General features: G+C 37.9%; 2 protein-coding genes across 5 annotated transcripts in view; both read right to left on the reverse strand.

Annotated features, from left to right (window-relative positions):
* The window catches only part of LOC121515935 (signal-transducing adaptor protein 1-like), a 7,457-nt gene extending 3,388 nt beyond the window's left edge, over nucleotides 1–4,069 (reverse strand). For 2 of the 3 annotated variants that reach the window (XM_041796899.1, XM_041796897.1), the window contains exons 1-6: nucleotides 3,723–4,069; nucleotides 3,529–3,600; nucleotides 2,952–3,059; nucleotides 1,698–1,754; nucleotides 1,085–1,272; nucleotides 764–895 (exon numbers count right to left, since the gene is read on the reverse strand). In XM_041796899.1, coding sequence (XP_041652833.1) covers nucleotides 764–895; nucleotides 1,085–1,272; nucleotides 1,698–1,754; nucleotides 2,952–3,059; nucleotides 3,529–3,600; nucleotides 3,723–3,824 — 659 coding nt within the window. In that variant the 5' untranslated portion in view covers nucleotides 3,825–4,069. The remainder of the gene's footprint in view (nucleotides 1–763; nucleotides 896–1,084; nucleotides 1,273–1,697; nucleotides 1,755–2,951; nucleotides 3,060–3,528; nucleotides 3,601–3,722) is intronic. The other variant, XM_041796898.1, reaches the window with a different exon arrangement.
* Nucleotides 4,070–7,383: 3,314 nt separating this feature from the next.
* LOC121516679 (paired box protein Pax-5-like) lies at nucleotides 7,384–9,671 on the reverse strand. 2 transcript variants are annotated; one of them, XM_041798069.1, is made up of 7 exons: nucleotides 9,608–9,671; nucleotides 9,354–9,519; nucleotides 8,888–9,085; nucleotides 8,774–8,814; nucleotides 8,604–8,699; nucleotides 7,661–7,725; nucleotides 7,384–7,569 (listed from the first exon to the last, which is right to left on the reverse strand). In XM_041798069.1, the coding sequence occupies exons 1-7, from the start codon at nucleotides 9,648–9,650 to the stop codon at nucleotides 7,528–7,530; spliced, it is 651 nt and encodes a 216-aa protein (XP_041654003.1). In that variant the 5' UTR covers nucleotides 9,651–9,671; the 3' UTR covers nucleotides 7,384–7,527. The 2 variants fall into 2 exon arrangements, with proteins under 2 accessions (XP_041654003.1, XP_041654002.1); XM_041798068.1 differs by having other exon boundaries at nucleotides 7,661–7,786.
* Nucleotides 9,672–13,902: the final 4,231 nt, after the last annotated feature.

Genomic DNA, 13,902 nt, shown 5'->3' on the forward strand with positions numbered 1-13,902 from the left:
TGTTTCACTGCAACCGATGCAACCCTCCTCCACCACATCTCATCAGTGTCCAGATGTGCCTCCTGCATCCCTTATTTGCCACCTTCAAGTCACCTCCGAGTCTCTTCACTGTCTGGGTCAAGCTCCTCCAATATTTAAATTATTGTTGAACTTGTATTCAGTCTCTTCTGACTGAATTATCCTTAGACTTACTTTGACAAAAATGACAAGCCCACCCACATGCCTGATTTAACTATTTATGTCTACTCATCTTGAATGCATCCTTTTCTTATTACTGCATGATGCATGTCATTTCTGATAAAAGCACCTACTGAACAAGTGATTTCACCCACTTAATGTGTTTGCAGCACAGATTAAATATCCACAACTGGTGCTAAAAATAGAGTTAGATCTTCCTTTTTTGGTGTCATCTGGAGCAGCACTATATCCACTTTAGAACTATCAAAGTATTTTTAGTATTGTGATTATTTCCCTGTTTATTTTAAATTGGATATTACTGATAGCTTGCTTCTTATCCTCTCACTCCTGTGTACCTTCTGTTTCTGCACACTGCCCTGCAGTCTCATGCCCTTATATGGGCAGAAAAGGGGCATTTCTCTATGCATATTAAGAGAACTATGCATGTGCTTTCAGCTTACAAAATAATACAAAAAACACAAAGAAGTAGAAATAACTGAACATAAACTCAAGACACATCCATCCCCATTCTTTCTCCTTTGATAACATAAAGTACGTCATTATGGCAAATGAAGTCGGGTGATACCTGGGATTCTGCTGTCTGAGGGTGAGAGCATAGTTGTGGGCCAGGGCAGATGGACGAAGGATGATACTTCCACACTCAGGGTGCTCCCTCAACATCTTCTCAGCCTCTTGTCGAGACACATCGAAGAAACAGCTACAGGATTGGAAAATAAACACATTTCCTCATTACCTGTAGGAGTCATAAAGGAGTGTTGCTCTAGAGGGCAAAGATGGCCTGGATAACATGAGTGGTCCATGAATTATCCCCCCAAGTAGTGCTTAGGTTTACCTGACTCAGGATGGAACCCCAGAGAAAAACCTTGACACAGATTCTCTAACTTACTCAGGCATCTCAGTGGCAGCATGGTCAGGCTCATCTTTTTTTGGTGGAGAGGAAGGGGAGTTTGAGTGCAGGAAGGTGGGTCGGGGTGGGAGGGCTGGACGCTCTGTCCGTTTCTTCTCCCGAGCCAAAACGTCCTCCAGCTGCAGCCTCTGACCTGGCAGCAGATTCAGTGTGCTGGGAACCTCTTTCTATGTGACGATAGACCTCAAGGTTATACAATCAGTTAAATAATTGATTCTTAATAATTAACTCATAAATAATCTCTGCTCATACTTATATAACAGAAGACATTATATCTGGATCTTTATCATCAATGTTTAGCTTCCTTGTCATTCAGGCCATTAGCAGTTTAATAATCAGCAGGAATTTGTTCCCTGAAGCTTCATGAGTCATACAGCCTAATAATTAACCAGGCATATATGTTCACAGCTCTGCTTTACTCACACAACAAGGAATATTTGAAAAAGAAAATACAATGAAAAGACCATAAACTGGGGCAGGTCAGACATCATGGGATATGTTATTGCTTTTTAAACACTCAGCATATTCTGTAACACCAGCAGCAGCAGCAGCAGTAGCACTGTTTTTATGTGTTTATGGTGGGTTTGCTTACGTTGATCACAGTCAGGATGTACCACCTCCAATTCATTTTTGAGTCAGGATTGTCAGCCTGCACAGTCACAAAAAACAACAGGTTCATTTTGTTTGTCTGTTTGTTTTCTTATTAAAAGAAAAAAAACAGATGAGGATAGAAATTGCAAACTTAAGCCAATGTGCATATAAGATGTCTGACCTTTGGATCATCCCCCAAAGGTCATTTTTAGTGACCCTTTAAGTAGACTGCTTTGGTAAAAGATGATCCACACATTTGTTTAAAAATAAAATAAAGTAAGTTTATTACAACTGTATGATTATTGGTCACATTTATTTCCAATTTGTTTGTTCCACTTCATGGATTTGCAGTTATCATTGTTAATACATTTCCTCTTCTTCCTCCTTCACACATGATGTGCTCCTCTTCACTTCAGTGTCCAAGCATCAAATTTTAGCACTCATGGACATAAGTGGATAAAAGACTATTTTACTCCAGTAAAAGTTACTCTAGTTAAATTTTATTTAAGTAAAAGTAAAAGTACCGGTCTATTAATCTACTCAAGTAAAAAAAAAATTAATTTAAAATTTAGTCTGAATACTCAGTATTTATTGAGGAGTTGTACAGTAAAATATGATCTTTCTCTATTGACAAGAACAACAAGGGAATAGATCTCCAACCAGGTTGTTTAGGTAAAGTCACACCTCTATAATGAAGTAAAACACAGCCAAATTGGCAGTGTCAACTAAATTCATATGGAGTTAGATTTAGCACTTTAGAAGTGTACATTGGTCCACATTATATAATAGTTAAACCACACTTTTTAAAGTCTTAAATATTTTACAGTATGCCAGAGCTGCAGTAACTCTTGAAAATGTGTGGTAAGGTGGGTCTCCTCTGGCAAGAACAAAGCAGAGTCAACCTCATAGCAGCATCACTTTAAGTGGCATGGATCATGGAAAAAGAAAAAAACATTTACAATTGCAAAGACCATCAAAATGTGTATGCTGGAATATATTGAGGCAGTTGTTACGGATGAGAAAATCCAAAACTGTTTAACTGAAGCTATAAAAAGTATTTACACATACTGTGTGTCATGAAATATCTCTCAGGTCCTTTATATTGATCCTTTGTCAGGAACTGGTCCCCATTCTAAACTAACTTAACCACCCTGATGTAGGATTTCCTTTCTCCGTATTTAAGTCTAAGCCATCAGACTGACAACATGTTGCAAAAAAAGGAAATCTTTCTTTTTTTTTTTTTACTTCCACGCACCTTTATCTGCACCTGCTCAGTGGGCAGGCTGAGAGAGAGAGTTTTATTCTTATAGGGGTGATCCAGCTCCTTGGACTTCAGCTGCTCCAAGTCCATTCTCTCCATGTACTGCCAAACAAACAAACAAAAATAACAACTTTTTTTTTTAAATAATCAAAATCATGCTTAATCACCATTAAAAATCTGAATCTGTGTGCTTCATGTTGACAAAACAAATCAATTCTTTGTCTTTAATGCACCAAATTTTAAGACTTATTTTTTATTTATTTTATGCCTTTTTGAGAGATAGTGCAGTGGGTATAGCTGGAAACTGTGGGGAGAGGGTGGGGAATGGCATGCAGGAAAGGAGCCAAAATCTGGATGTGAATCCAGGCTGTCCACTCTAAGGACAACACATGAGGACTACATGACCACTGACATGACCACCAGCCTTCCAGCACCCAGATTCACTAACTTCGAACTTGAGCAGCATTACACCGATTCACAAGGCCTAACATCATCCATGTTCTTAACAGTCATCTTTCTTTGATTGATTTCATTCAGAAATCATGTGGTGAAGAAAAATCGAATTACTTACGGTATCTTGTGTGTCATCTTTATACAGAAATAGTGTGCTTCCTCGGAGCTCTGCATAAAATTTCTTGAAATCCTGAAATTCATGGCCACAATATTTAAATATCTGCTCTTCACACAGCTTTTGCACCTTCTAATGATCACAGTCTGTAAACTTTTATCATCTTTTGTCTGTAGCTTTCTTGTCTTTTTCCTCACCCGTTCTTTGGAGGTTTTCTTCTGCAGGTGTCCAGAGAAGTAGAGAGGCAGCTCTGTGATTGTCTCCCTCCTCTTGTAGACCTTTCGGGGGGGCACGGACATCTTCCAGCTCTTTTCTTTCCTGTAATAAGTGAATCTTCTTGTGGCCTGGTTTGGTTAAGCGTTGTCTCTGCCTGTTGAGTCAGGACGTGGAGTCTTAAATGCTCACCTCTGGTGGCTCCAGTGAAGGTGTTACTCCTCCGTGTTTACTCAATCAGCTCTTAGAGCAGAGTTGAACTTGTGTCCAGTCTTCTGATATTATGCCAATAAATCTGCTCCGATAAGCTTTTTACTCCCCGCTCCTTTGGTGTCCGAGCTGATTTGATTCCAGGAATGAGGAAATGCTGCAGTGATTTATAAAGGAGGAAGTAGTCAGTATAGAATTCTCAAACAAAAATCCACTTTTGTACTTTGAACCTGGTTAGAGAAACATGATAGATTTACAGCCAAACACACAGGAGCAATAAAGCATGCAGGTACAAACACACATGCCGAGCTGACTCCGAATGTTAAAGTCCCAGATTAATTATCTACAGCTTCAATTCATCGTGGTTTATTCGGGTAGATTTCTTTTATTATTATCTGCATGATGCACAAAAGACAACTTTTTATGACCAAAATTCTGTGAAATCTGTATTTCTATACTTTTATTTCATAAAGTTAAACTGAAAAATGAAAAATTCCATACAGATGGATACAACATCACCCGTCTTGAGTTCTGTACTTAAACAAACAAGGAAAACATTTGAACCCTTACAAGTCCACAGGCAATTTTTGAAGATTTGTCAGTCCTACTTACTATCAATACAAACCACTCAGAAAATGTTAACATGCTCATTTTTGGTATATTTTTCCAGCACAATCTCAACTTCATGAAATCAAAACTATTTTTGTTATTTTAACTTACTGTTTTAGACACAGGGCCTACAAAAAAAAAAAAAAAAGAAAACACACACACACACACACAAACAGATTTCTAATGAAAATAAAAAATATGTATCAAAATATCATGACATTGTCATTTCTAGAGTTAGAAATTTAGAAAATGCTGTAACTTTAAACTTTAAAGTGGTCAAATGAAATGTATCAAGCTAAGAATGACTATTTTTACACAGCATGCATATGTATCTATCTGTTTGTTCACTAAACTGGTGGTTCCCAGCCTATCTTCACACACACACACACTTGTATGTAAGAAAAGCTAAGCCCCCTAATGACCCACTTGGAAAAGAACACAACAATTTTAATTGTTTTCATTGACAAAATCCAAACATAAAAGGCCTAAAGATTCTTGTTTTAGACATCTGTGTGTAAACTATTCATTAGGCTGTTATGTCAGTTTATTATGGCTATTCTAGAAAAAATATATCATAAAGAGGATCTGTTAATTTTCAAGAGAAAAAAAAATCAAAAGTTTAAAAAGTCATTAATTTACAAGAAAAAACTGAAATGTTCCTGTACACTTTTGACTAAATTTATGATTTTAACGTGATTTTTTTATATGTCAATGTTTTTTTTGTCAAAATATAAGACTTTTTAAACTTTTTTCCCTTAAATTTACGGCTTTTTAAACTATGACATTAAGAGTTTGTCTTCTTGTGAACATAGACTTTATAAAGCCTAAAAAATTTCCATTTACATCCAAAATTTCCACTATTTGCCCAAAAATGATAGGATCCTCTTTTTTTTTTCTTCTTTTTGGGTGACCCTAATACACTGTCATACATTATGTAACTAATCAATCTATTTAATGTACTGATAACTCATTTTACTTCATCTATTAACTGTAGTCAAATGCTGCAAGTAACTAATCTATCATTTTAACTCAAATGCTGTAAGAAGGCCCTCTGTGGTCAAATGTCTCACGTCGTATGTATATTGCACTAATCAGCTATCTTAAATTATCTTATCTTCCTTGCAAATCTGTTTACATCCTTACATAATTTATATTCTGATCATGTCTAGTCAGCATTCTTGCACCCTTCGCCCATCTAGCAACCATACTATCAGTGCTCACCCACTACTATATAATAATACATAACAACAGCCTATACATATTTAAATCTTAATTTCATACTTTTGCCAGTTTATTTACTTTTGTATCGTATGTTTAATTCCTGTTCATTGAGAGCAAAGCTGACCTGAGCCAAATTCCTTGTTGCGTAAGCACCTTGGCCAATAAAGCTGATTCTGTTTTTAAAAATTCAAGTTTTAAGGAGGAACACAAAGCAGGTCCCAGAGAAAAAAAAAATCCTGGAGACCTCCGATTATTTTACTCCTTCCATTGCCTTTTACTCATCTTATCAAGCTGCACCTTCATGACTCCTGTGTATTTTCATAAGTTATTAACATCTATCGCCCCCTACTGTAAATATATCTTTATTACAGTGATGTTTTTTCTTTTAAAAGAGACCTTTTTTTACTTTCAAGATTCTGCCATGACAAATTTAATGAATCCTTACATCCATCCATTTAATCTATTTAATGAATCCTTACATACATTCATTACGTCCACATAATGAATCCTTTGGCACATCTGGTGTAACATTAAACCTTGGATTTCTGAGGCAATCCAGTATTTTTGTGTGGATTAAAATAGCTGGACCTGTCTTTTATTGGACAGTACACTTTGTTTACCATGTTTAACCATGCAAAAAAGGCACTTTGTCAAATTTTGTCCATTTAGCAAGCATAAAATCGTCTAAAAGAGCATGTTAATAGGCTTTTTTCAAACATCAAGGCCCTGTGGGACACCCCTCTGAATCCACCAGTGTTATATGTCACTTTCCTTATTTTAACTTATTTATCATGTATTGGTGTTCTGTATAGGGAGTTGTGTACTTAGACTTAAAGCCTCCTTTGCCAACAGCATTAAAGGTCTTTAAGTCTGCCTTAAACTGTTTATCACACATGATTCATGGTCTTTTCTTGATGTGACTTTTGGATGTAGATGTTTGTTAGGTGTCCTCTGAATGGGTTATTATTTCCTTTGCTGAAAAATTATTGCTCCTGTCTTTTTATGTTAAAATTTATCAAACTGTAAAAAAATGTTTCATCCATTAGGTTTGTGCAACACCAACCCACTGGCAACATTTTGAGGCATTAAAATAACTTTATAGACATTCTTATTTTTTTCCTGCTGCTCTCTTTTGCTTATGTGAATCATGAAGTGTCACCAATTTTTATTTTAGGCTGTCTCATAACCAGTTTAAAACTCTTCACGTGGGCTCAAGTCTTCACATATATAATGTGTTAAACATATATAAAAATTTGATCATCAGTAGGAAGCATTCCCAAGAGTCTCCCAATAAACATGTGAAAGTGCTGTAAAAATACTGAGTTTGTGCCAGCTCTCTTTTCTTGCCTTCCACAGACCGATGCTCACTGCTGGCCACAGATTTTTTTCTCAGAGGTGTTCGCTGACCCTGCTGGTCCCTCTTGCATTTCCCATCTCCTCTTCTAATCCCTCATGCTTGGCGGCGAGACGCACTGAGGACAGTGTCTGTCCTCCATCATGAGGCCCATAATGATGCTCTCTCTCTACCTCTGGCTGAGGAGGAAATGTCCACAGGGGTGAAAAGGACAGAGCCTGATATGTTGCACTGTTGTTAGACAACATTATGCAAAGAAAACACCATAAGGTGAAATGTGGCACTTCGTTTTATTGAAACATGTTTTTACCTTGTTGTCAGTCATGTTGAGATCATTACAATTCATTAATTGCAGTTTTAAGATCTTGTTTGCAGCATTTAAGGGGATGGTGTTCTTACTGTCGTCTTCCTTGTTCAGCAATAGTAGCATGAGGGCCCTAAAGAGAAGGACAGACAAGAGGAAACACTTTGAAATATGGCATACATAAAACATTTATAGTAAATGCTGATACTGTTATGCATACTGACCTTGGAGGATTTGATTGTGATTAGCTGGCAGGCTGGAGAAAGAGGTAAGGCAAGGCTGTGACCACCTAAAGATGTCATTACAGGAACATGGTTGGTTGTCATAAACACGACAGGAGACTTCGCCACCTGGAAAACAAAACGTCTTTGTCCAGGTTTATCATCCTGTATTCACTCTCTCACTACAATCCTCCTCTGCTCGTATTATTAAAATGATAAAAATACATATCAAAGTGCATATTCATCTGCCCTTTCTCTAATAGTCCCAGAGATGGATGACTTAAGGGGTAAGCGGGCCTATAATGAGAAGCTGAGGTGAGGAGGAGGACAGAGTCCTGGAGCGCTGAGGTGGATCTCCTGCTGTCGAGGTTGTTTTAGTCGGAATAATATTAGCATTAGACCACCGGCTTTACGCATTAGTCTGCTGTGTGGTCGGAAAACACAGATAAGCATCCAATGTGATCTCTGCGCCTGCTCTGCAAATAAATTATATATCTGTCTACATAACATGTTGTATTGAGTGTTTGGAGATATAAAGGGGACAGAGATACAATCAACAACCATGTGATGTAAACTGGCCAAGTTTTTAAAAACCTATTTCAGAACTTCTTGACCAGAGTTAGCGGTGGGTTTGCACAAGAAAACTGACAGAGAAAGCATGTTAAAAATGTCAGTATGAAAAACTAATTTTCTTTTGTGAGGGACACTGTGGCTCCAAAACAAAGTGTACTACAAAATTACAGGAGATGCAAATAGAAGGAAAAAGTACAGAAAGAGGAATGACAAGCAACACTAACTCTGATGGGGAAAAATACTTAAAAGCTTTTTTTTTTAACCCATATAGATGTTTTTCCTTTAGTTTTGTGTGAAAATGTGCTCTTTGGAATAAGTCAGACACAAACATGTTCAAACAGAAACACACTGATTAAACGGACAAAATAATTACCTTCTTTATTTATTCTGCTGCATTTCCTGACTCCCAGAATTCCACTGATGGAGTGGGTGGACTTTGAGGAATAATTTCTCACAGAAACAGGGGATGCTGTAGACAATAGCGATCATAAGCTGAAGGAAACATCAGAGAGGAAACTGAATAGTAAAGAAGAAAAAACTTACCAAGTTCACAAGACTCTGACTGGACTTTGTTTCTGATGACCCTGCAGACACAGAGGGAAAGTGTTTAGTGCTTATTACAGTGATATTTTGTGCTACGCAGACAGTCAGGCATACCTGTTGATGGAGCTGACACTGGGAACGCTGTCCTGATCGCACACTCGCTCCAGCAGCAGCCTGTCTCTGATCTCCCAGGCAAACATGGTGGGGTTTGAGTGTTTCAGATGCAGGATTGTCTGCACAACTTTGGGAGTGGCTACCTTAGGCTTAGAACCTCCGATGGCTCCTGGTCTGACACTTCCTGTCTCATTGAACCTGAATTCACAAGAATGACATCAGTCACTCATTTTTATCAATCAAATCTAACAAAGATGGACGCTGGTGTAATTTTTGTTTTGATAAAAGTTAGAAAAAGGAGGAAAACCAAATAAAGTTACAAGAAATAATAATCATGACCTCACATAGGCCTTAATAATACAAGTAGAGTTATTACCGATATCCTAATTGGCTTTAGGAATACAATTAAAATGCCGCTTATTTACAGTAACTGAAATTTAGACGAGAGTTTTTTTTTTTGTTTTACCTAGTCAGTATTTTGCTGACACAGCCATGACTCACGCGCAAGCAGCGGGAGATCTCACACGGACGTACGCCCTGCTGCGCGAGCTCCACAATGCGCTGTCTCACTACGTGAGGTAATGGACGTCCGTTAATGAAGAGCCCCCCGAGCTGGTTCATCCCGCCGTGTCCTGAGCACCGGAAATCATCAAAGACGCACCATTAAAAAGGCATAGCTGAACTTTACACTAATTAATTTAACAAGACACGGTTACTCACTGTGCGCCACGGTGAACGGCACCTGTCCAAAGCGGAGCTCCATCGCAGACTGTCTGCCTGTGAAACTGTCGTCCTTAACAGGCTACCGTAGCCTATCTTTGTTTTGACAGAGTGAAGTTTGTTCAGAGTAAGGCTAGTTCTCTCTACAGCTCTGTTGGTGAAGAGAGACAACAGCCTGCCTTCAGCACTGTAGTGGTGAACAGCAGCACGAGCCCATGTTGGAAGCTTCGACGCACGCGCTTTTTGTGAACTGGTAAAAATATCCAGCCCGATCTACTGTAAAAAACAAAAACAAAAGCAAAAACAAAACAACAACAACAACAAAAAACACCTAGGCAACTTTTTCCATTTTAGAAATGTTGATTAGCTAGATTAACCTTTGTATAAACTAGTCGTTCCTTTTTGTTCATTAACAAAAAAATTAAAAAATAAATAAAAAATCCAAGTAGCATGAACAATTTTGAGCAGATTGAACAAAACAAGTCTTTGTTTAATTTTTTTTTAATAACATGTAATAAAAAAAACAATAACCCATAAAACCATTTTTTTACTGTAATTACACAAAACGGGACTTTAATAGGAACTATTTTGTATTGTATTTCTGTAACGTTTAAACTGTGGCTGGCAAAAAAGTGGCTACTTTGGTAAAAATTTGTCAGAAAAGGCAAAATTGGGTTTTATGTTGCAAAATTGAGGTGAAATTAGTTAAAAGTGCCAAAAATGGCGTAAATTGGTATAAAGTTGATCAAAACAAACAAAAGAGGTGTTAAAAAGGGCAAAAGGAGAGAAAATGTACTATAAGTAGCCTAAAAGAATGGCAAAAATGGTTTGAAAATGGTAAAAAAGTGGTGAATATGGATGTAAAATGGCAGAATGTGGTGGTAAAAACTGGTTTAAAAAATGTTTCAAGGAAGAAAAAATGGCAATAAGTGGTATGAATGTGCTAATCATGGCAAAAAAGTTACATCTGGTTAAAAGTGGATAGAAAGGCCAAATCTAATCTAAATTGAAAGTAGCTAAAAAGTAGCAAAAAATGTTAACAGTGGACAAAAAAGGGGCAAAAATGGGTTGAAGGTGGCAAAAAATATCAAAAAGAGGTTAAAAGAAGAATATGGTGACAAAAAAAGTGGAAGAAATGGGCTAATCAGGGTAAAAAAGTGGCCAAGTGTAACGGTGTGTAGAATAGGCAAACTTTGGTTGAGGTTAGAAGAGGTTAAAAGTGGTTAATGTGGGCAAAGAGAGGCAGAAAAAAGCAGCAAAGATTCATTTATTAGGGAAAGTCCAACTGTACAGCAGCAAGAGCACTCAACTAGACAGACAGAACAACAAATAGAGTAAGAAGAGCCTGCTGTAAGGACAGTAAATAAATACAAAATAGGAAAAACAAAAAATTAAACTTACAAATTTTTAAGAAGTGGTTAAAAGTGATGAAATAGATTTTAAGTGTCAGAAAGTGTCAAAAATGGGTTAAATTGGCAAAAAAAGTGTCTAAAAGAACTGTGAAGTCACAAAAAAGGCTAAAACTGGTTAACTCATAGACAGCAATTGGGAAAGGGCAGAGCCTTTGAAAAAAACCCGGAGGGTGATTGGATGAATGTTCTGTCTGTCACATCTTAACGGGCCAATCAGAGAAACAAAACACGTGACTTAGACCCTACCAAAGGAGTAAACTCCATAAAGATCTGCACGAACCATAGTGGCTACAGACATGTCAGTACACGACTTTTGTTGTTTTTGAAAAGAAAACAACTCACAGCTGTTCTTTGTTCTTCTTTTAACAAAGAAATGTCATCAAGTTCTGATTGCTTTTGCAGCGTATACGTTAATGTCTTCCGCCAGCACTGGCCTCTTGATGCTGCTTGTTTATGTCACGACTCTGCCACACCTAAAAGTACTGCCCCTTGTCGCTGATTGGTCCTGTCACTTTCTTACCGGGTCCAAACGGTTCAGATGGGAGCTTTGCAAGATGGATTTGCCAGTGAAAAACAAGAAGACAGGTGTATCCATCTGCTTTGCAAGGTTAGTTAATAGTAGCAAAAGGTGGTGAAAACTGGTTTAAAGTTACAACAGTTGGCAAGAAAAGATTCCAAGTTGCAGAAAGTGGTTAAAAACAGGTTGAAAGGGCAAAAAAGTGTGGAAAATCGGATAATAGTGGCAGAAAAAAGTGGCAAAAATCGGTTGAAAGTGTCAAAAAATGGCAAAAATAGATTCAAAGTGGCAGAAAGTGGAAAAAAGGCTTTAAAGTGGTAAAAATGTGGCAAACTTGCTTCAAGTTGTTTCAGAAGACATTCAGAAGCCTCCAATGCAATGTTATTTCATTTTATTGATTTATTTTGATAGATTTGTTGTAGAAGTGCACACAGATGTCTGTGCCATGTGTTAAGCTGCTCAATAAAGACTCATCTAAATGTAAATCTGATTTTAAATTTGTATACGAATATCGAGAAGGGTGTGTTGTTTTCAGAAATGCTGGGATAAAGATGTCAGACATGCTTTATTAAGAATGCTCCATCCAGTATGTAACATTCAAAGAGAACCGGTAAAACATTCTGTATGTGCAGAACTTTTAGGCATGTTTGGGTCAAAAACTGAGGCTCAAGTAAGGCGTAGATGTGGCAAGGAAGCCCACCTGCGTGCAGGCAAGGCAAGGTGAGCCCATATGGGAGGATAAAGGGAAGAGCTTTATGCGGCCCATAGAAGTCAGCAAAATAATCAACTATCCACAAAATGATGAAAAAATGGGTGACAATAGGCGATAATGGGTTAAGAGGTGTAAAGAAGAGGCAAACTTGATTTGAAGTGAGAAAAAGTGGCATAAATGAGTTAAAAATTGCTAAAAAGTAAAAGAGAAAAGGTGGCAGAAAGTAGTGAAAATTGATTCAAAATGGCAGAAAAGGGTGAAGAAGGGTTCAACATGCAGCACCATGTAGAAAGTGGTAAAAAGTTAAAGTGGCAAAAATGGGTTAAAATTGGTTAGAAAATTTTAGTCACCAAGAAGTTTAGTCACCAAAAAAAGTTGTATAAATGGGTCTAAACGCATTTAAATACTCTGCCCTAGGACACCATGGGAAAATTCTGCCGACATGTCCCCAGATTTGTAATCAACCAATCTTATCCATCATTACTGCGGTATCCTCAGTCAGCAGTTCAGCTGTTGACTGAGGACTGGTTGTTTAAAAAGCTCTTTATTACCAATTTGGAAATACCCACAATGCACTACAGGATACATTTGTTAGTGGGTAATGTAATAGGCTATTTTTTTTTTTTTTTTTTTTTTTTGTTTTGAAATGCAGAAGGGAACAAAGTGAAGATGACAAGATCAGGTGTTGTAATGTGGATGAACTTGGATGTTTTATCATTTTACAGATATATCAGGTAATAAAAATTTGTGATGCAGACAAAGTGACTGCATAAATATGCACCCATTCAAGTCTGTAGTCAGTAGAAGTTGGTAAATTCACCTTTGGCTGCAATCACATCAGCCTGTGTGGATTGATCTCAATCAGGCTTGCACATCTGGACAACTGTCATGATGCACAGGGATTGAGCAGAACAGAGCTTTTCAACTCCAGCAACAAATTCTCTATTGGATATGGACTTTGACTCCACTACTCCAGAACATTAACCTTGTTTTTTTAAAACATTTCTGTATAGCTCCCTGTAGGCTTCTGGTCATCGTCTTGCAAGAAAATCAATCTTCTCCAAAGCTGTAGTTCTGTTGCAGACCAAATAAGATTGTCCTACAGGATTTTCCTGTATTTTACCACATTCATTTTCCCCTCTTCCATCACAGCCTTCAAGGGCCAGCTCCTGATGGAAGCATCCCCACAACATGATGCTTCCACCACTGTGCTTCACAGTGGGGATGGTGTCCATCAGACATAGCATGTTGTCTGGTGGCCAATAAGCACCATTTTGGTCTCATCAGACCTAAAAACGTTCTCCGACTTGACCACGGAGTCCCCCAAACGCCTTTTGGTGAACTCTGGTCGAGATTTAATATCAGTCTTCATCAAAGGTTGCTTTCTCTTTGCCACGCTCCCATAAAGCTTTGACTGGTGAAGAACCCCAGCAACAGTTGTTGAATGCAGTCTCTCCCATCCTAGCTGCTGAAGCTTGTAGTTAAAGGTAGGGGTGGGTAAAAATATCGATTAATCGATGCATCGCAATATTCCCCCCCCCCAATTCAATATCGATTCAGCAAATCCTCTGAATCGATTCACCTCCTGGCCAGTGGGGGTCACTGTGCGTGTGATTCGCGTTGTATAGACGGAGGCCGCACTCAACCAAACAAC

Source organism: Cheilinus undulatus, linkage group 10 (assembly GCF_018320785.1).
Source record: "Cheilinus undulatus linkage group 10, ASM1832078v1, whole genome shotgun sequence".
NCBI lineage: Eukaryota > Metazoa > Chordata > Actinopteri > Labriformes > Labridae > Cheilinus > Cheilinus undulatus.

Excerpts from the sequence above, each read along its gene's own strand:
- LOC121516679 (XM_041798068.1), bottom strand. The coding sequence starts at position 9,650 with ATGGAGCTCCGCTTTGGACAGGTGCCGTTCACCGTGGCGCACA. Across the intron at positions 9,520-9,607 it reads GCCGTTCACCGTGGCGCACA|GACACGGCGGGATGAACCAG; the intron begins GTGAGTAACCGT and ends TCCGGTGCTCAG. Across the intron at positions 7,787-8,603 it reads CAGCAGAATAAATAAAGAAG|GTGGCGAAGTCTCCTGTCGT; the intron begins GTAATTATTTTG and ends TTTGTTTTCCAG.